Source organism: Lithobates pipiens, unplaced genomic scaffold, assembly GCF_037356315.1.
Source record: "Lithobates pipiens isolate NorthernLeopardFrog02 unplaced genomic scaffold, aLitPip1_a1.2 Scaffold_10, whole genome shotgun sequence".
Lineage (NCBI taxonomy): Eukaryota > Metazoa > Chordata > Amphibia > Anura > Ranidae > Lithobates > Lithobates pipiens.
This window is the reverse complement of record NW_027507686.1, coordinates 207,135,970-207,157,408: the sequence shown is the minus strand read 5'-3', so window position 1 is coordinate 207,157,408 and position 21,439 is coordinate 207,135,970. Positions and strand designations below refer to the sequence as shown.

At 39.8% G+C, this 21,439-nt stretch overlaps 1 protein-coding gene across 1 annotated transcript in view; it reads left to right on the top strand.

The window, feature by feature from the left end:
- Positions 1 to 21,439, top strand: part of DCDC1 (doublecortin domain containing 1) — a 680,197-nt gene that overhangs the window by 83,523 nt on the left and 575,235 nt on the right. Inside the window, exon 5 of the mRNA XM_077460866.1 lies at positions 3,636 to 3,798. Within this exon, the coding sequence (XP_077316992.1) occupies positions 3,636 to 3,798 (163 nt within the window). The remainder of the gene's footprint in view (positions 1 to 3,635; positions 3,799 to 21,439) is intronic.

The following is a 21,439-nucleotide window of genomic DNA, read 5'->3' as shown; positions in this document are numbered from 1 at the left end:
CGTCAACCCTATGTATTGTGGACCGATAGCGGTCCTTACAGAACAGCAGACTGTAACGCACTCAGGCCTATGTACCGTAGCACCCTATACCAAGTTACCAGTCCTTATAAGAACTTTTGTGGACCAAGCAGGTTGTGTATTAGTGTTTAGCAGACTGTGCGTCAGTCCCTATACCGCTGAAGGACTGCTGCAGTATAGGGCAGCGGTCAGCAGTAGTGCACGGCAACCCTATCTATTGTGGACCGATAGCGGTCCTTACAGAACAGCAGACTGTACCGCACCCAAGCCTATGTACCGTAGCACCCTAGACAGACCAAGTTACCAGTCCTTATAAGAACTTTTGTGGAACAAGTGAGTTGTGAATGATTAGCAGACTGCAGCAGAAGGGCAGCAGTCAAGTATAATATTCTTTCTATATTTGGAAGAAAGAATATTATACGTGTACAAGCCTATTACCGTACCACTGATACCAGTCCTGAAAAGAACCTTTGTGGAACTAATAGTAACAGCAAGTCTTTAAAATTATCCTCACTGCCTGACACACTGCTTCCTGCCTGTCCCTATACAAATTGGCAAAAAAGAGTAGGCTGGAACGATTAGCTGGAACAGCTCTTTTGTGGACCTGATAGTAACAGCTAATGATGATGATGATGATGATGATGAAGAAAGACTAATCTGGCTGAGCTGTCCCTAAAATAGCAGCATACAGCGCTCTGTCCCTTTATCTAAACTGACAAAAGAAACTCAGGCTGCTGACCTAACACCTATACCAGTCCTGAAAAGAACTTTTGTGTACCAAATAGCTAGCGTTTTCTCTGTCCCTACTCCACACAGGATCCTTTCCCTACAGTGACAGAAGAAAGAATGTAAAATGGCCACCGGATCGGGTGTATTTATAGGTTAGGGGGAATGTCCAAGTGTCCATGAGCTGTCATGTCTCAATTGGTTGTCCTGTAACACATGATAAACGTGTCACGAAAGGTTAAAGTTCTTGTATACATTAAACACGTAAGTCCGCCGGGGCGAACGACGGAAAAAGGCGTTCGAACCCGCGGACGGCGAAAGTCGGAAATTCGCCGCGAAACGACCGCCGGGCGAACCGTTCGGCCATCACTAATAAGAAGGTCAAAATTGCATGGAATCATTTTATATTTCTTGTATGTCATTAATCAATACATTAGCAATTACATGTTTAATTATATTTTTATTTTACTATTTAAATAAAATGTGTGGCTTGACACAAAGGCTACTTGGATACAATAGAGCAAACTCTATCCAGCTTAAAAAGAGATATAATGACAATGGCAACTTTCACGTTGCTTTGTGTGAGTATAAAAAAAGTATTTAGACCATTGGTCTGGGGTTGATAAAGGGAAAAGTTAATTAACATGTTTGCCCTATGTTCGTTTGTATACCCTGCAATCCTTAAAAAAAAAGAAAAAGAGATATAATTATTTTTTTTTCTCTCTGAATGGGTAGGGTCCAACAAAGCCATTAAATGAGATTGTAAAAATATTTGAAACCCAAACCACACCATTGCATTTTTTAGACCCTAGTTACAGCATAACTGATAAAACAATGGTATAGCAGTCAAACCTTATGTTACACTGTCCACGTCCTCATTTTACATATCAAAAAGTACATACAATTTCCCTATGGGACTTTAAAAGGCAGTCATCATGGTAAATATAGTAAAAAAAAAAAGTACAAAAGCTTTATTTAGAATTAAGTGGCACATTAAAAAAAAATGAAATAGTGGCTGGTATATGTCACATGATAATATGATATTCCCCAATGGGGCCTTTCTTTGGGTATTTATCTTGACATGCTGTATTCTTTATAAGTACCATATACCAGCCACTGTATTTTATATTTTATGTGTCCCTTAATTGTAAATAAAGCTTTTCTACTTTTTTTTTTACTATATTGGCCATGATTACTGCCTTGTAATGTCCTATAGGAAATCAAATGTCTTTTTTGATAGTTGGAACATAAACACATAAGAATACAGCATGTCAATATAAAAACCCAAATAAAGTCCCCATTGGGAAATATTATTTTACCATGATAATATGATATTCCCCAATGGGGACTTTCTTTGGGTATTTATCCTGACATGCTGTATTCTTATGTGTTTATGTTCCAGCTATCAAAAAAGACATTCAATTTCCTATAGGACATTACAAGGTAGTAATCATGGCCGATATAGTAAAAAAAATAAGTAGAAAAGCTTTATTTACAATTAGGTGACACATACAAATATACAGTGACTAGTATATAGTATTTATAAAGAATACAGCATGTCAGGATAAATACCACTGTAGTTCATATTTTTTATGATAATTATATTTCCCAATGGGGACTTTCTTTGAGTTTTTATCTTGACACTTTAATACAAAAACTCCTGGTAGTAAACCAAATGAATAGTAATATAATTATATAGGTTGGCTCTGGATGCTTAAGAGCACAAAAAGCGTTTACCTTCATTTTCTTCACTTTTGTAAAAAGGTCAGGCAATCCATATGCCAGTATGTGTTTATGCTCCAACTATCAAAAAGAACATACAAATTCCCATGGGACATTACAAGACAGTAATCATGGTAGATATAGTAAAAAAAAAAGTACAAAAGCTTTATTTACAGTTAAGTGACACATAAAAATATAATGTTGCGTTCTTAAAAATAAAGAGCCAACCTATATAATTATAATATTATTCATTTTTATTACTATCAGGAGTTTTTCGTATTAATGTGTCAAGATAAAAACTAAAAGAAAATTCCCATTGGCAAATATCATATTATCATGTGATGTCACATGATAATATGATATTCCCCAATGGGGACTTTCTTTGGGTATTTATCTTGACATGCTGTATTCTTTATAAGTACCATATACTAGCCACTGTATTTTAGATTTTGTGTGTCACTTAATTATAAATACAGCTTGTGTACTTTTTTTTTTTACTATATCTTCCATGATTACTGCCTTGTAATGTCCCATAGGAAATTGTATGTCTTTTTTGGTAGTTAGCGCATAAGCACATACAGGCATATATGTATTGCTTGACCTTTTTACAAAAGTGAAGAAAATCAAGATAAGCATTTTGTGATTTTAAACATTCAGAGCCAACCTATATAATTATATTATTATTCATTTTTATTACTATCGGAAGTCTTTGTATTTTTACTACTAGCCTTTGTATTTTTACTACCAGGCTTCTAACGTTTTCCTACAAGTTTTTCTTACGTATTCTATTGTCCTAAGAACTTTAGAACTAAAGTGAAGACGTGAAAAAAAAAAAGCACGCAAATAGAAAAAGATATATATACATGACACATGCACACTTTAATCCCCTAAACTCGAAGTAGGTTTGTTTGATAGTTTAGCCATGTCCATGACAGATTTTTTAAAAATTCTGAGTGCAGTTCCTGAATGCCAAAAGTAATTTTGTCGAAGGCTATAATTGCTCAATTCCTTATTGGATAAAAAAAAAAAAACTTCACGCAAAAATGAATTATAACCATTTGCTGTGGGTTACTGTTCTTTTTCCATGCTTTAATTAATAATTCTAAAATGATAAATATGTGGAATTGTCAGTAACAGAATGGCATTTTCTCTTACCTTGTATGCCGCAGTTATTGGAGAGATGCACCGAGAAATTAAAGCTAAACATGGCCGCCCGGCGTATATTCCTGTCAGACGGCAATGAAGCTATTGAACCCAAAGACATTCCCCGCGATGCTGATATTTATATCTCCTCTGGAGAGTCTTTCATAGATCCTCTGAAAAATGTTAAAGGTACAGAAAAATGTGTATGGCTTTAGGGTCTACAATTAAGACTGATTTCACTCTGTCTTTTGCTTGGTTTAACAAAACTAATGTTTACTCATTTACAGCTCAGTAAGAGTATAATGTGCCTAATGAAAGACAAATCCACTGACAGGCTCGTTTATTGCCCTTCATTAGCATCCGTGCCTAATTTAATATAGATCTGAAAAGACATTAGGGAGCCTGCAGGAGGTTAAATGGTGAAAAATATAATAAATTAAATCACAGATTATTGAATTTGCTGTTTAGTTCCAGTGACACCTAACAGACACAACCCATTAGGCATGTAACACCAGATTCAGAAACATTTCAAAGTAAGGTAATTAATGTATTAACTTATGAACGTCAACGAGTACAACAAAACCCAAAACCTAATTCTATAATAACAAGCATTTTTTATTTTTTAGTCCCATGACTGTGGAACCATAGCTGTGTAAATCATACTTTAATTACATTTTAAGAATCCGATTGATTCTGAGAGTAGCCTCTCTTAAGGCAGTATACGTGAAATGAACACATAGACATTTTGTCCTTTTGCTTTTATTTACCATGCTTTACAAATGTGATTGTGCAATATATTTAATAGTTATCACCTTTTGATAAATCAGAAATAATCTAAACAAATACATAATATATTAGATATATAAAAGGTTTGATATCTTTGTATGAGATGAGATGGGCAGTGCATTTAGTGAAGTCTGTTACTGAACAGCATATAACTACTATAGCTATAATGTTATTGGATATGAATGCTTGCTGTTCTGTTGAGATATATATATTTATGGTCAAAGTCCTTCAACCGAGACAAATATGGAACCATAAAGATGCCACAAGACTTACAACACAACATGAGGTGTGCTCTGGTCGGCTGGTCAGTATGCCAAGAAAGGGGGCATACCCAAGATAAGTAATGGATAATTGTAGAAGAGGAATGTGCAAGGAGGTGCCCTGAAAAAGGTGAATAGGCGGGAGGGTATCATGCACTGTAACCAACAAGGGATAGCGGTGAGAGTCCTGCTTAAATACCCCCCCCCCCCCCCCCCGGGCTCTTCTCATAATTTTAGGCCACCATACTGGCCTTCTTATTTATAGTCAAAGTCCTTCAACCGAGACAAATATGGAACCACATAAAGATGCCACAAGATTAACAACACAACATAGACCTGAGGTCTATGCCCTGGTCGGCTGGTCGGTATGCAAAAATACTAGGATAGGGAGGTAAGACGTTGTGGGTTGGCCCCAGGCCAGACTGTTGGCTTTGGACACTGCCAGGTGTAGGATGAAGTGGTCTGGGAGCAACCGGGGCCCCTTATGGGGGACCTGGCAACCGGGGCCACTATGGGTTAACTCACGGGCCATAGGAAACCGTGGAAGGCTAGGTAGATAGCCGCTTAGATGACCAGGCTGGGTAGTAACCTGAATGGGGAAGGTGAGAGGGTGGCTGATGTGTCCCTGAACATGGCACTTGATATGGGTAAGTGCTTGCTATTGGGTACTGGCTGATGCTTCTGGATGCCCCGTAGGATGGCTTTGACTGCATGCGGTGCGAAAGAGGTAGGCTTTTCGGGGTCCTGCAAGGTCAGAAAATGATGGATGGTAGCCAAGTACAGCCTGATGGTGTTGTGGGACAAAGCCAGCTATGTTTGACAAATGACACGAGGGCCAGCATGTGCTTGGCTCTAGGTCTCTGGGAAAGAACAATGGGAAGTTAGATGAGACAGTGCGTCTGCTGTGATTTTACACTTGCCCGAGATGTAGGTACAATGCACATTGAATTTATGCTGAAAGAACAACTGCACCAGCCTGCTCAGGAAGGACAAGATGGCTAGAGACTTGGACCTGCCTTTGTTGACAATTTCGGCCGTGGCTATGTTGTCTATGGCAAAGACCACAGTCTGTCCTTGCTATGTATGGCCCCAGACCTGACCTGCTGTCACGGTGGGATAGAGTTTGAAAAGGGAGGGTGACTGGCTAAACCCAGGGATCAGGAGGATCTCTTGTGGCCACAGCCCCGTGAACCAATGAGGGCCAAATATTGCAGCAAAGCCTGTGGAGGCGGTGGCGACCATGACTATGTGAGGTGACAAAGCCATTGCCTAATGCCTAGTGGAATAAACATGGACATGCTGTTCCGGTTTGCGAGGAACTCGTCCCACATTGCCAGATCAACTATTGCTGCTTGGTCCAGCCTGAGTACTTGATCGGGGTCCTATGCCTGATAGAGGAAACCAGGGGGTGTGAAATGAAGGATCTCCCCTGAGGGGCAATCTTCATGGCAAAATTGAGCATCCCTCACAGGGACTGTAGCTGTGTCTTGGTACACCCTTGCGAAAGGGTGAAGGCATGAATGAAGGCCAACCTGTTGGGAGGTAGGCTAGCCTGCCTGGAGTGAGTGTCAAGAGTGATGCCTAGGAAGGTGATGGAGTTTATGCTCTGCTATGGGCACGTTGAGATCGCCAAATACTACTTTTAATTTGTCCAAGTCTGACGGGGGCTCTCTGGGTCAGCAGGAACTCATCAAGGTGGTGGATGACTTTCTGGCACTGCTTGATGAGACAGGTTCCAGGTAAGGGACTGAGCAAGAGTGTTGAACAGCTGTTCAATGTTTAGCAACCTTGTCTGCGTAGGTGAAGGGTCGCCCTTCGAAAACAGAGTGTAATGCAAAGAAATGTGTGACAGTAACTAACTCCCCATGAGCAGCCCAAATCATGTATGTGATGTGAATGTAGTGAAAGGTTTTTGCAGGATGATGTCAGGGTGGAACCCGTGTACTACACACTTGAGTCAACGCCCTAGTTATGAAATCCTGGTTAAGGCAGAGAAACCTAGTCAACCAAGAACCTGTAGAAAAGGTGACATAAAAGTCCAGGTTTTAACCTGGCATGGAATGAATCTTGACCCACCCCCTAACATGTGACTAACCCCCCTGGGTGAAGATGCACACCCTATGCTTGTTGTGTGTTGTGTGTGTGTGTTTTTTTTAAATAAAGGTTTTTTGTTTTTTTTGCTACCTGAGAAAACAACGTCCAACCTGATACAGGATGGAATGACTTGAACTCAACTGAATTAATGGAGAAACGACAGACAGGAACGGTGAGCAGCCGGGTTGTATGCCACTGGAGATGATGAGTGGCCATATTGTGTGCCACTGGAGACGTGCTTGCAAAGATTGCAAGAAGGTAGCCTCATCAGGGAGGCGAAAACAAGGAAAGCAGAGAAATTGGAGCTTGTGGGGACGAGCCATGTTAGTGCCCAATCGTGAGTCGTGGTCGTATGTTTGTGAAAATGAACGAATTGTGCCGACATGAGTTGGGGTTATGAAGTAGGAGTATTGTCTGCGTTTGTGAATAGGTGCAAAAAACGTGCATATAACAATAGGTTGCTTGTGGCAGGTGCCTCACGATAGAGAATTGGGCTGTAGGGTGTATGAATAGACCCGGTCTGGATCGTTGTGTCGCCGACCCGACTAGATTCGATGTGGACTGTAGAGTCCATGAATGACCTGTCAGAGTATGTGAAGCAGAGTATCGGCTGAGTAGTGAGTATGTGCAAGCGTACAAATGGATTGGTCTGAGTAACGACTAGTAGCTTATGGCAACTGCCTCACGTTAGAGACCAAACTGTAGTAAAATGCGTGATAGATGGAATCGTGATGCGTGGTGCCGAGGATACAAATTGTTGTGCCACCGGTGCGACTGGATTTGAATCGGGCTGTAGAGTGTGTGAATGACTTCTCAGAGTATATGAAGCTGAGTATCGGCTGAGTTATGAGAATGCACAAGCGTACAAATGGATTGGTCTTAGTAACAACTAGTAGTTTATGGCAGATGCCTCACGATTGAGACCGAACTGTAGTAAGTTGCGTGATAGATGGAATCGTGATGTGTGGTGCCAAGGATATGAATGGTTGTGACGCTGGCACGACTGGATTGGAATCGGGCTGTGGGGTGCATGAAACGGCCTAGCGGCAATTGTGAGGCCTGTGACTGGCCTAATGTAGTGTTGCGTGGTGGTTTGGCAGAGGGACCAGTGCGTGGTTCGTGGGAGTAACAAAATATTGTATGGAGGCAACAGACTACGAGTTAGTGATGTCTGAGCCAAGCGATGTCAGATAACGACTGGCAACAACTTTTAAATGAAACTACGAACGATTCCGTATGTGGTACATGGATGCGACTGAGATTCGAATCGGGCTGTCATAGATTGTTAGGGTGCCCCCCCCCTCCAACCTAAACACATACCAACCACCCAGGCAAACAAAATATAGAAAAGGCACCAAGTGAGTCTAATTACCACTTCAATCAGCCACAGAACCTGTGCAATCAATACTTGATATATATGTTTTGTAAAGGGTAACTCTACTTTTAACTTTGGTGAACGAAAGAAAACTATTGGTAAGGGCATAACTGTGGCAATAGTGATGATTTTGCTACGAGTGAACAGATGATTTTAGAAAGCTTGAAAAACGCAAAATCACAGATACTATCTTTTAAATCTATAGGATCATTATTTTCAGATAATATAGATTAGGGTTTTGTTTAATGACCTTGTGTATGATGTGTTTTATTAGTTTAAAAAATAAAAAAATATCGAAAAGCTGTCTTGGTCATCAGAGGCAAAAAATATGAGCATGGACAAAGCAGCAAACTAGGCCAGAGGTGCATTTACCCAATAGTGATACTAATTATGTCGTTGCTGAATTAAATCACCTACATTATTTTTATCTTTTAGGATCTTCAATGTTAAGAATAAACTAATATTTTCCTTTCCTACTTTTAGTTGCTTACTTTACCATTCTCTCCTCCCACCCTCCTCAGTCCACCCCTCCCCCCCTTTTTTTTTTTTTTTTTTTTTTGCTGTAGTCTCAAAGAAGTTTCCTCTAAACTCCAACTATGTGCACTGTTCTTGCTGACATCAGGGCTTTCTATGTATTATTTTGAGTCACTACTGCTTCCCAGATACTTCGGGGGTTTACCCTTGAATATTTGTTAATTTTATGTTATCGATGTGGTTTCTGTTTCTGCTTATAGATTTACTTTTGTTTCGTTTTTTCTACTTTGTTTTGTAACAACTTGTAAGCACTGTGGATTGGACCCTACAATTCTGGTTGGTCTTATTAGGCCGATGACGGCCCATTGATTGTTTTGAGGACTCTCATATTTGTGTCAGTACCTTAAAGGGGTCCTGCTTGGTTATTCTGTTATGTTTTTCTTTTTGTTTTGTTTTTTGTATGTAGTTTCAAAAAAAAAACATTATGGAACAAAAAAAAAATGCATAAACCACTAGAATTTCACTAGAATTTCACTAGAAATTCACTAGAAATTCACTAGAAAACCACTAGAATCTGTGCCCATCAAGTATGTCTTGGTCCTTTTTTAGTTTTTTGTGAACAGACTGGTATAAACACACACACACACACACACACACATATACATATATATATATATATATATATATATATATATATATATATATATATTATTATTAAATTGCCAAAATGTGTTTGTATTGAACAAAAAATTTCAGTCATCCTTTAGATTATTTTTAAATGCTTGTAGAAAGGCAAAATGACAACGTAAAAATCCCCAGTGGGATTATTGTTCATTCTTTTGCTTTAACCCACCATGGTATGTGGGATTGGTGAGGGAATCAATTACCTAAAAATTCTGTACTTAGAGGTTTCCCTGCTTCCAGTCTAAAAAGTTTGAAAAGTTTGAAATATACTTTTAGCATTATTGAAAAATTCAACAGAAATAGTAAAAGCCCTTAGTGTGGCCAAGGCAGCTTGCTGGAGCCTCAAACTGATAAGTATAAATTTCCAAAGACATAAAATACACCAACTGTGGTTGATTCCGTCTATAGGTCAGCCTAAAATTGAGATATAGGATTCATGTAGACATACCCTTCTACTATATTACTACATTTACCTGTATAAAACAGTTTGATGGCAGTAATGTACAAGCATGTTTTTGGATCACAAGAGGAAACACAAACATAGCAAGAACTTATAAGCTCTATGTAGATACTGTGTTAGTTTTAACAACCCAACTACACTTTTGCACACTGGTACTGGCTAGTATTCCATTACATTTCCCATGATGCTCATGAACTCTGCAGTGTAGTTAAGCATCATGGGAAATGTAGTTCCAAAACATCTGGGGTACCAAGGTTCTCCATCACTGGTCTAGAGGCTTTTGAAAGAGAGCTTTGATCATTGGCCAAGATAGGGAGAGTAGGTCTGATATGTTTTGTCTGCTACTACCACAATCTGCTTTAGAACACATGGAAAAAGATGCTATTGTGGCTTTAATGGAGGGGCTCCATTATTTGGACTGTCCCTGCATAAATACAGGTAAACATTTCTAACTATTTACAATGTTTTGAAATATCACATGCATGGAATTCTGCAATGCACAGATTAAATATGCCAGATCATGTGATGGTTAATTTGACTTTGAATAAAGACAATGGCTCTTACTATACCTGTCACTTCCAAACCCATCAAAATTATATAATGCATGTATTCATGGATCTAATTGAATTATTATTTGCTTTGTAAAGCTGGAAAACACCCTGTTTAATCTGTGATTTTTCCATGTGGTTGATTTATTAGGTTTGAGTATGTGAGACATGATGTCTGTTGTCTGTATTGTTTCCACTAATGGCATTTAAAGGGCCACCCAAATGGAACTTGATTTACATTAAAGAGTTTCATATAATATGGTGAAACTAAGCAATTATTTGCAGTGGTGTTCTTTTTTCAGTAGAAAAGTAACAAATGCTTCAGAAAAGGGCGGGGGAGGCTGTTCTCCCCATTTGGATCTTATCCTCAGCTAAGAAGCCAACGTTTAAAAGCATTAGGCCCCATTCACAGCTGTACATTTTTTCTGTAGTTACAAGTGTATACAGGCATACCCCACTTTTAAGTACACAATGGGGTTTATTTACTAAAGCTGAAACGTGCAAAATCAGGCTCACTTCTACATAGAAACCAATGAGCTTCTAACCCCAGCTTGTTCAATTAAGCTTTGGTAATAAAACCTAGAAGCTGTTTGGTTTCTATGCAGAAGTGAGCCTGATTTTGCACTTTCCAGCTTTAGTAAATAAACCCCATTGTGTACTTAAAAGTCTTAAACTTTTAAGTGTACTTAAAAGTTTAAGAAATGTGCATAATTAAAACCCAACTTCAGGATTTTTAACGTTTAATTTTCTTGTGAATATTATGATAAAAAGTAGCTTTAACTACAATAATCCTCTTCTCTGGCACTGAACCCTGAAGAAGTTCTATTCTGCTACTGCTCATCGAGTTTGGAAAGCCCCCAGCATCACTTTCCACTTAAAGAATCTTCTACCTGTACTACATGTACTAAGTTGATGGATCGATCAACTTGAGCACAACTAGACTGTTAGATTAGCTTCTGATTATCGTAAGTGGCACCAGGAGAAGGTAATGGCTGATTCCCCTGTCAGCACTGCGTTGATGGAGGAATCGTGCAATTTTTTTTTCCTGCAACCCATGGTATGGCCAGCCTAAGCATTAGATTTTCTTTAATCCCCCCTTCCAGCATCTGGAGGCAGAAGAAGTCACACTGTGTAAGTTACAAATCGCTCGATAGATAGATAGATAGATAGATAGATAGATAGATAGATAGATAGATTTGAAGGGTAGCCCTTTCAACAATCTGTACTTTGAAGTGAGCAGTGTCTAGGTCTACATGACAGGTGAAGGAGTTTCCAGAACCTTCATGATTCTTATCTAGTTTAACTGGGCACCAAAGTTCCAGAGGGTACTTGTGCTATTTTTTTTTTTAACTCCACACTTTTCCTTTAACAGTGGTGATGTGGTGGTTGCATTAATTTTCAATTTTCAGGGTAAGAACATTTTCCGCAAGCACAGCAAATACCTTTTGATCTAGCCAGAAATGAAGTGTTTTTGTTACTCCCTGTGTGCTAAAATAACGAAATATGAAAAAACAAACAAAAAAACATATATTTATTGTGTAAACTACTACCAGTAGTAACCATGTAATGAAGATGGACAAAGACAGACATGTTTAAAGTTCAGTTTGTGTGCTAACCATGGCCCCTTCAACAGATACAGTGGAGAAAAAATGTTGATATGAAGGAAGTGTGTTAATTGCCAGATTACAAGGTAAAGATAACAGAAACATTTTGAAAAAAAGAACAGAATCCATATCTAGGTTCTTGTAATATGATGTGAAGGATGGGTGCTGCTGCAGGGGATGCCCCTCCGCCGCCCTCTGGGGCTTCTACTGGCTTACGCATTCGATTGCCGACCTGAAGAAGTTCACCATAGAGAATACCATGGACCAGATGGTCCCCGGTAATCTCTATGACCTTCGGAGGCCGGTCGCAATGTTATGACGATGTAAACACTGTAGTCTTGTAGACCCCACATCTCTCTGTAAAGAGGACCTATCATGCCCTATTGCTATTACAACATGTAATAGGAATAAAAGTGATCAAAACATTTTTTAAAGGGAAAAAAAAAAAAAAATCTAAAGCGCCCCTGTCCCTGCGTGCTTGCAAGCAGAAGCAAATACATACGTACGTTGTGTCCATATGTAAATGGCATTCAAAACATACATGTGAGGTGTCCCCGCGAACGTTACAGGGAGAGCAACAATTCTAGTCCAAGACCTCCTCTGTAAATCTAAACGGATAACCTGTAACTAAAATTTAAAGCGTTGCATTGCCCAAGAAGATTTTTAAGTATCAAGTTTGGTGCCATTCCACAAGCGTGCGCAATTTAAAAGCGTGACGTGTTAGGTATCTATTTACTCGGCGTAACATCATCTGTCACATTATAAAAATAAAATCAGGCTAACTTTAGTATTTTTTTTTTTTTTTATTCATGAAACCGCTTCTGGAATAATAGTCAAACTTTCCCATAGACACACTCTTAAACCTAATTAAGCGCACTCTGCAGCAACTTTTCTCTTCTGACATGATATGCTCCAAAAAGGTGTCTTTACTCTTTGAAAATAAAAAATAAACACCTTTAGCAAGAAACTATCCAAAAACGAAAAAAAAGTTTTGGCTATATACAGTATCTCACAAAAGTGAGTACACCCCTCACATTTTTGTAAATATTTTATTCTCTCTTTTCTTGTGACAACACTGAAGAAATGACACTTTGCTACAATGTAAAGTAGTGAGTGTACGGCTTGTGTTTATATATATATATATATATATATATATATATATATATATATTAGCTGGATTGTGTACGTATGTTTTTAAAGTGTGGAGGAATTTTATCTATTAAAATCAGTGTGCACTATGGATCGTGTTTTTGATCTTTCTTATATGTGAATGGATGCTTGGTGGAGAGTCGCTGGATTTGAGGTGTACTATTGAGGAATCCTAGGAACCAGTTATTATCAGATGTGCCCAAAACCTTTAGAAGTGTGGTAAGTGCATTACCATAGGGAGTGTCACCACGCGTGGAGTTCTGCTCACACTGACGGTTTTGGTGGATGGCTTGGAGCTGGATCTTTATTTCTCTCCCCCTATGAACATTTGAGTTGACTGTTCCTATTTGCACCTTGAGGACTTTACACCCTGTTGGGATTGTTTCTGGAGTCTATGAATCAATATAGTATATCTTACATTGTGTACGATTCAGGAAGTGTATGTACTATATATTTGAATATATCTAAGCCTTTTATGATAGCTGCTTATTAATTGGCATCCTACTGAGAGCGCTGGGATCAGTGGGGAATATTTGTTGATAAATACTTTTCAGTGATATTTATATTATGTACGGCTTGTATAACAGTGTAAATTTGCTGTCCCCTCAAAATAACTCAACACACAGCCATTAATGTCTAAACCGCTGGCAACAAAAGTGAGTACACCAATAAGTGAAAATGTCCAAATTGGGCCCAAAGTGTCAATATTTGGTGTGGTCACCGTTATTTTCCAGAACTGCCTTAACCCTCTTGGGCATGGAGTTCACCAGAGCTTCATAGGTTGCCACTGGAGTCCTCTTCCACTCCTCCTTGACGACATCACGGAGCTGGTGGATGTTAGAGACCTTGCGTTGCTCCACATTCCATTTGAGGATACTCCACAGATGTTCAATAGGGTTTAGGTCTGGAGACATGCTTGTCCAGTCCATCACCTTTACCTTCAGCTTCTGTAGCAAGTCAGTGGTCATCTTGGAGGTGTGTTTGGGGTCATTATCATGTGGTCATGCTCAGCTTCAGTATGTCACAGTACATGTTGGCATTTGTGGTTCCCTCAATGAACTGTAGTTCTCCAGTGCTGGCAGCACTCGTGCAGCCCCAGACCATGACACTCCCACCACCATGCTTGACTGTAGTCAAGGCACACTTGTCTTTGTTCTCCTCACCTGGTTGCCGCCACATACGCTTGACACCATCTGAACCAAATAAGTTTATCTTGGTCTTATCAAACCACAGGACATTGTTCCAGTACTCCATGTTTTTAATCTGCTTGTCTTCAGCAATGTGTTTGCAGGCTTTCTTGTGCATCATCTTTAGAAGAGGCTTCCTTCTGGGAAGACAGCCATGCAGACCAATGTGATGCAGTGTGCGGTGCATGGTCTGAGCACTGACGCTGAGCACGCGCACTCAACTTCTTTTTTTTCGACCATGGCGAGACCTGTTCTGAGTGGAACCTGTCCTGTTAAACCGATGTATGGTCCTGGCCACCGTGCTGCAGCTCAATTTCAAGGTCCCCAGCAATTTTCTTATAGCCTAGGTCACCTTTATGTAGAGCAACAATTCATTTTTTCAGATCCCCAGAGAGTTCTTTGCCATGTTGAACTTTCATTGACCAGTATGAGAGATTGAGAGCTATAACACCAAATTTAACACACTTGCTCTCCATTCACACCTGAAACCTTTAACGCTAACGAGTCACATGACATTTTTTACTTTTGTTTCACATTAATGGCTGTGTGTTGAGTCATTTTGAGGGGACAGCAAATTTACACTGTTATACAAGCTGTACTTTATAGCAAAGTGTCATTTCTTCAGTGTTGTCACATGAAAAGATATAATAAAATATTTACAAAAATGTGAGGGGTGTACTCACTTTTGTGAGATACTGTATATACTTTAATGGTTAAATAAATATAATAATTCATTTATTTTCATAGTTTACCCTTATTTCGTAAGTCAGGGGTGGCATGTGCTACCCTTAAATGTAACAGATTGTCCACCACTATCTCTGATTGTAGTGTACTTGTCAGGAGATGGAAGTAAGGTTCTACTTATTTGGAAGCCTTTATTGGCAGATGTCAGATTCACTTCACCGTGACTTGTTCCATAATGCCGCATCTAGCACTGCATGTGCTGACTGTTTTAAGTGCAAATCTCTACCTGAACACATCTCGGCTATCGCTTCCCACCAAGAAAAATACATATAATCTCCATAAAATAATTTGTTGCCTATTCCTCACTGCCTGTCATGCATATTGTATATACTTCTATATTTTCAGTTCTGGATATTCTGCTGGTTTTGCGAGATTTCTGTTAATATTAATGGTAGAATAAGCTTTTGTCTTGCTTGCAGGACATCCAAAAAGGTGAAAATAAACACAAATAATGTAGGTTGGGGCGGTCTAAATATTCATTTGGTATTTGTTATATTTCTTAGATTGAAAAAGTGTGTATCTTACTTATATTTATGCTAAATATTGTATGGTTTATTGCTGTTCAGGAGGATCCAAATTATGAGACATTTCAAAAAGGTTGCTCTATTATATTTGGATGTTCCATTTTAACAAAAATGTACACTCAATGCCCAACCTTAACCTTAATTCCTATCCGGGGCATAATCTTACTTTAAAGCTGTTCTAAAACAATTCTATAAATAAAATAAAAAATGTAGCTTTTATTTGTATTCTGTTGCTTTATATTCTTCCATCACTGCTATTGTAATCGCCTTTCATGGACAACCACCAGGTCTATATCCAAGCATTTCCATCTCAATTGGCATGCGTTTTGTCTAAGCCCTTGTACACACGGTCCGATATTCCGTCAGAATGTGTCCTATCGGACCGTTTTGTCGGATATTCCGACTGTGTCTGGTCTGCATCGGACTGTTTCCGTCTGAATATCTGACGGACCAACTTTTCCAACTTGCATAAAAAAATCTTCAGACAAAATGCTCCTATCGGACATACTCCGATCATGTGTAGCCTACTCTGACGGACAAAGTGCCACGCATGCTCAGATCAAATTCCTAGACCAAAGCTATTGGCTACTAGCCTGAATGTAGTCCAGTCGTAACAAAATAATGTCATCACGTTATGTACATTTTCCGACAATTTAGTCCGACCGTGTGTATGCAACATCACTTCCGGACCTCTTCCAGAATTAATCCGTCGGAATTACTCCAACGGATTTGGTAGTCGGAAACTCCGACCGTTTGTACAAGGGCTTACGCTACCTGGTAGCATAACTGGGTACTTTAGCACAGGCTTTCTTTTGCGTTGACACCTTAAAGTATAACTAGAGGCAAAACTTTTTCTTTCGTTCTGAAGTAGAGAGGGATTAGAACACCTGTCAGGTTTTTATTGCTGCCTGTGACTCCATTAGGGAGGTTCACCCTCTCTATTTGTCCTGTTTACTATTATCGCTGAAAGTTAAAGAAAATCCCACATTTTGGGTTGTCCCCAGAACAATAAGGGAAATCTTCCAATGAGGACAACCAGAAATTAACTCATTTTGGAGGGATTTCCTCTCACTTCCTGTTTGGCTGAAGGGAAATCTCCCCAATGGGACACAGATGGCAAGAAACTTGACAGGGGTTATAACCCTCCCTTACGCCATCCAAAGTGAAAAAAAGGTTTGGCTTTAGTTCTACTTTAAACAAGGAAACAATCTGTCATTCAAATATATATTAATGATTTTTGGATTATAGTATAGGGCAGTGATGGCGAATCTTGGCACCCCAGATGTTTTGGAACTATATTTCCCATGATGCTCATGCATTTTGCAGTGTAGTTGAGCATCATGGGAAATGTAGTTCCAAAATACCTGGGGTGCCAAGGTTCGCTATCACTGGTATAGGGCTTCCTAAACTGTACCATACAACTTCATAGCCATTGACACATGTATTATACATATATAACCCCTAATTAAAAAATAGCCATTATGAAAAAAGATAGTTACTGTCTCTAATGCCGCGTACACACGATCGGAATTCTCGTTGTAGAAAGCTCTGATGGTTTTCCCGATGGAATTTCGATGGAATTCGGCTCAAGCTGCCTTGCCTACACACGGTCACACCAAATTCCGATCGTTTATAACGTGGTGACGTACAACACGTACGACGGGACTAGAAAAAGGAAGTTCAATAGCCAGTAGCCAATAGCTTCTGTCTCGTAGTTGAATCTGAGCATGCGTGATTTTTGGCATGTCGGAATTGCATATACACGATTGGAATTTGCGATAGAAAGTTTTTCTGTCGGGAAAATTGAGAACATGCTATCAATTTTTGGCTGGCGGAAATTCGGACAGCTAAATTCCGATGGAGCATACACGCAGTCACATTTTCCGATGAAATGCTCTCATCGGTCTTTTTCTGGCCGGAATTCCGATCGTGTGTACGGAGCATTGATTTACTAAAAACAATAAAGCCTTTGCAAGGGAAATTGCACTGTGCAAAGTAATTTCTCTCAGAGCATAGTGGATGAGATAAAGACCTGCTGACTTCCATCATCCAATCACATGCAACAAAAAAAAATGTTTTTTTTTTTTATTTTCCTTGCTCGTGACTGGGTATTCTTTGCAAATTGAAACTTCACCACATTTACTAAGATCTGCAGCAATATCCCTTGCAAAGTGAACATACTTTTTATCTTTAACCACTTCCCACCCGGCCGTATATGTGCATTGGCCGGGTGGGAGCCGTCTATTTCTGATAGGACGTTCAGGAACGTCCATCAGAAGGAACGGGATCGCGCAAATCTCAGATCGGCAGGAGGGCTCTGTGATTGGCCCTCCTGATCACATGACGGCCGTGTCCAATCACTGCCGTCATGTGATGTAAACAAACAGCCGGTTGCTAGGCAATCGGCTCCTCCTCTCCTCACACAGAAGTCATCGCTGAGGAGAGGAGAGCAGATCGCTGCAGCCGGCTGATGATCAGTGAGTATGAGCTGTTTTTTACAGCTTTTTACTCACTGATCATCAGTCTAGTGTAAACACAAATCACTACACAGTGTAAACACACCACACAGTATAAACACAATGTCCCCACACATGTCCCCAAAACATACATGTCCCCAAATAATAAATACACATGTCCCTAATAATAAAAACATGTCCCCCACATATGTCCCACTAAAATCACATGTCCCAATGATTATCTGCACACATATGTACGTGATCACCTGCACACATATGTGCATGATCATTTGCGTACATATGTCCGTGATCACACAAACCAATTATTATACACTTAACGGAATTTTTTTTTACCAAAAACATGTAGCAGAATACATTTTGGCTTAAATTTATGACAAAATTTGATTTTATTGGATTTCTTTTAAAATAGAAAAAAGAAAATATTGTTTTTTTTCCAAATTTCCGCTTTTTTTGCACTTATATCGCAAAAAATAAAAAATGGAGTCGTGAATAAATACCACCAAAATAAAGCTCTATTTGTGCGAACAAAATGATAAAAATTTCATTTGGGTACAGTGTAGCATGACCGCGCAATTGTCACTGAAAGCGCTAGAGCGATGAAAGCTGAAAATTGGGCTGGTAAGGAAGGGGGCGAAAGTGCCCTGTATTGAAGTGGTTAATAAACAACCTCCTAGCTTCAATGTAACTCCTAAACCTAACCCCTAGTTCTAACCTTAAAACTCAGGTGAAATGTATGTATGTTTTAGGCTACTAATGCTATCGCGGAGATACTGGTAGCAAAAATGTGCAACAAAAGCCTCTGGAATAATTAAAACTATGCAAAATGAATCTGTGCACCAAAATGTAATCATCTTCTCTACTGCATTTGGGAAGTAACCAGGAGACAAGTGGTGGGACCTGACATAATAGGGAACGAGGCTTTTGCCTTGTCTTTGCACTGGGACTGTGCCCAATGCACAGCTGTGAACGGGCTCTTAATCCTGCTCTCTACCTGTGACCCTAATATTCACCTAATCCAACCCATAACCTATATTTTAATACTAATTAAATCCCCACAGCGGTGAACTTACCTTATCTGATGCCTGGGGCATTGGTACCTAAAGCTGGCCATACATGGATTATAAGTAATGCTGCTTATACAAAGAAAGCTGGCATCCCACCATTCAGAAACTTTGATTCAACATAACCACACATTGGGAATCTTTCTCACCAAATAGTATGCAGCAACAGCCCTGAAGAAGGAGGGGTGTCTATTTCCCAGAAACGTGTTGGCTTGATTTATTATACATGTTGCTAATTATTATTAAGATCCATGGACCATATTTTCGAAGTCAAATTTCTCTGGACACTGGGTGCTCCATACTGTACAGAAGAACAAGGATTCCTGGAAATTATGGTTTGGCCCCACATCATCAAGTCTGTCTGGGATGAAGTGGCAGAAAGATATGAGGCAGCCTACATCCACAAAAGATCTGCAATTAGTTCCTTAACCACCTAAGCCCCGGACCATTTTGCTGGGCAAAGAACAAAGCACTTTTTGCAATTTGGCACTGCGTCGCTTTAACTGACAATTGCGTGGTCGAGCGAAGTGGCTCCCAAACAAAGGTGACATTTTTCCCACAAATAAAGCTTTCTTTTGGTTGTATTTGATCACCTCTGTGGTTTTTATTTTTTGCGCTATAAACAAAAAAAATAGCGTCAATTTTGAAAAAAACACATTATTTTTTACATTTTGCTATAATAAATATCCCCAAAAATATATAAAAAACATTTTTTTCTTCAGTTTAGGCCGATACGTATTCTTCTACATATTTTTGGTAAAAAAAAACGCAATAAGCGTTTATTGATTGGTTTGCCCAAAAGTTATAGCATCTACAAACCAGTGGAAAGTTTTATGGCATTTTTATTAATCTTTATTTTTTTTTACTAGTAATGGCGGCGATCAGCCATTTTTATCATGACAGTGACATTATGGCGAACAGATTGGACACTTTGGGTGCTATTTTGGGACCATTCACATTTATACAGCGATCAGTGGGTTTAAAAATGCATTGATTATTGTGTAAATGTGATTGGCAGTGAAGGGGTTAACCACTAGGTGGTGCTGTAGGGGTTAAGTGTGTCCTAGGGAGTGATTCTAACTGTAGGGAGGAGGGGCTGTGTGTGACATGATGCTGATCACCGCTCCCGATTACAGGGAGCTGTGATCAGTGTCAGGCAGAACGAGGAGATGCTTGTTGCATTTCCCCGTTCTTCCTCACCGTGAGACGATCGCGGGTATCCCCGTGGATATCAAGTCCGAGGTGCCTGCAACTCACATCTTAAAGGGCAACGTACAGGTACGTTAATCTGCCTGTACGTGCCCTACTGCCACAGTATATCTGCGTGAGGCAGTCGGGAAGCGGTTGAAGCGGGAGTCCACCGGGAGTTCCGCCGTTTTTTTTTTAAAAGCCAGCAGCTACAAATACTGCAGCTGCTGACTTTTAAAATAATGACACTTACCCGCCCAGCGCGCCCGCGATGTCGGCACCCGAAGCTGATCTCTCGATCAGCTCTCGGGTGCTGCCGCCGCCATCTTGGGTATGGGAATCAGGAAGTGGAGCCTTTCGGCTTCATTTCCCGGTTCCCTACTGCGCATGCGCGAGTCGCGCTGCGCAATAAGGATGGTCCCCGCTGTCTCTGGGATCCGTGTGTTTCCCAGCAGGCAGCGGGGGACTTTCGGAAAGGGGCGTAGATTCTGCAGAAAGGGGCATACCTTTTGCAGAATCTATGCCGGAAGTGGATGCAGATACCTGTACTGTACAGGTATCTGCACCCCCCTCCCCCTGAAAGGTGCCAATTGTGGCGCCGGAGGGGGGGGGGGGTTCCAATAAGCAGAAGCTCCACTTTAGGGTGGACCTCCGCTTTAAGATGTCTGGAACAACCTACCTGCCGAGCTCCAAAAACTGTGCGTACCTAGAAGAATTAATGCTGGTTTAAAGCCAAAGGGCAGTCACATCAAATATTGATTTGATTTCGATTTTTCTTCTATTCGCTCACTTTGCATTTTGTAAATTCATAAAAATAGACAATTACAATATATATTTTTGAAAGCATTCTTACAGCATTTTTTCACACCTGCTTAAAACTTTTGCACAGTACTGTATATATGCTGTATATATATAGTACAATCCTGATTATCTTTGCTTATATACTATGACTATATCTGTTTTTCAGAGTGCTTTTGATTTTTTTATGCTGAGCCATTATCTATCACTACAGATAAGCTAAATTATTTCACAGAGTCTGTATTCTACTTGTGAAATCCTTCAATTAGCTGGAAAAAGTATTTGTGCTTTACCTGCGGACAAATGCATTAAATCCCACACATGTGGATTCCTCTTGTACTAACATTTACTGACAATAATTTTAAGAATCCTCACTTCTCACCCTCCAGAAGCTCAATATCTGTCTGTCTTTCACAC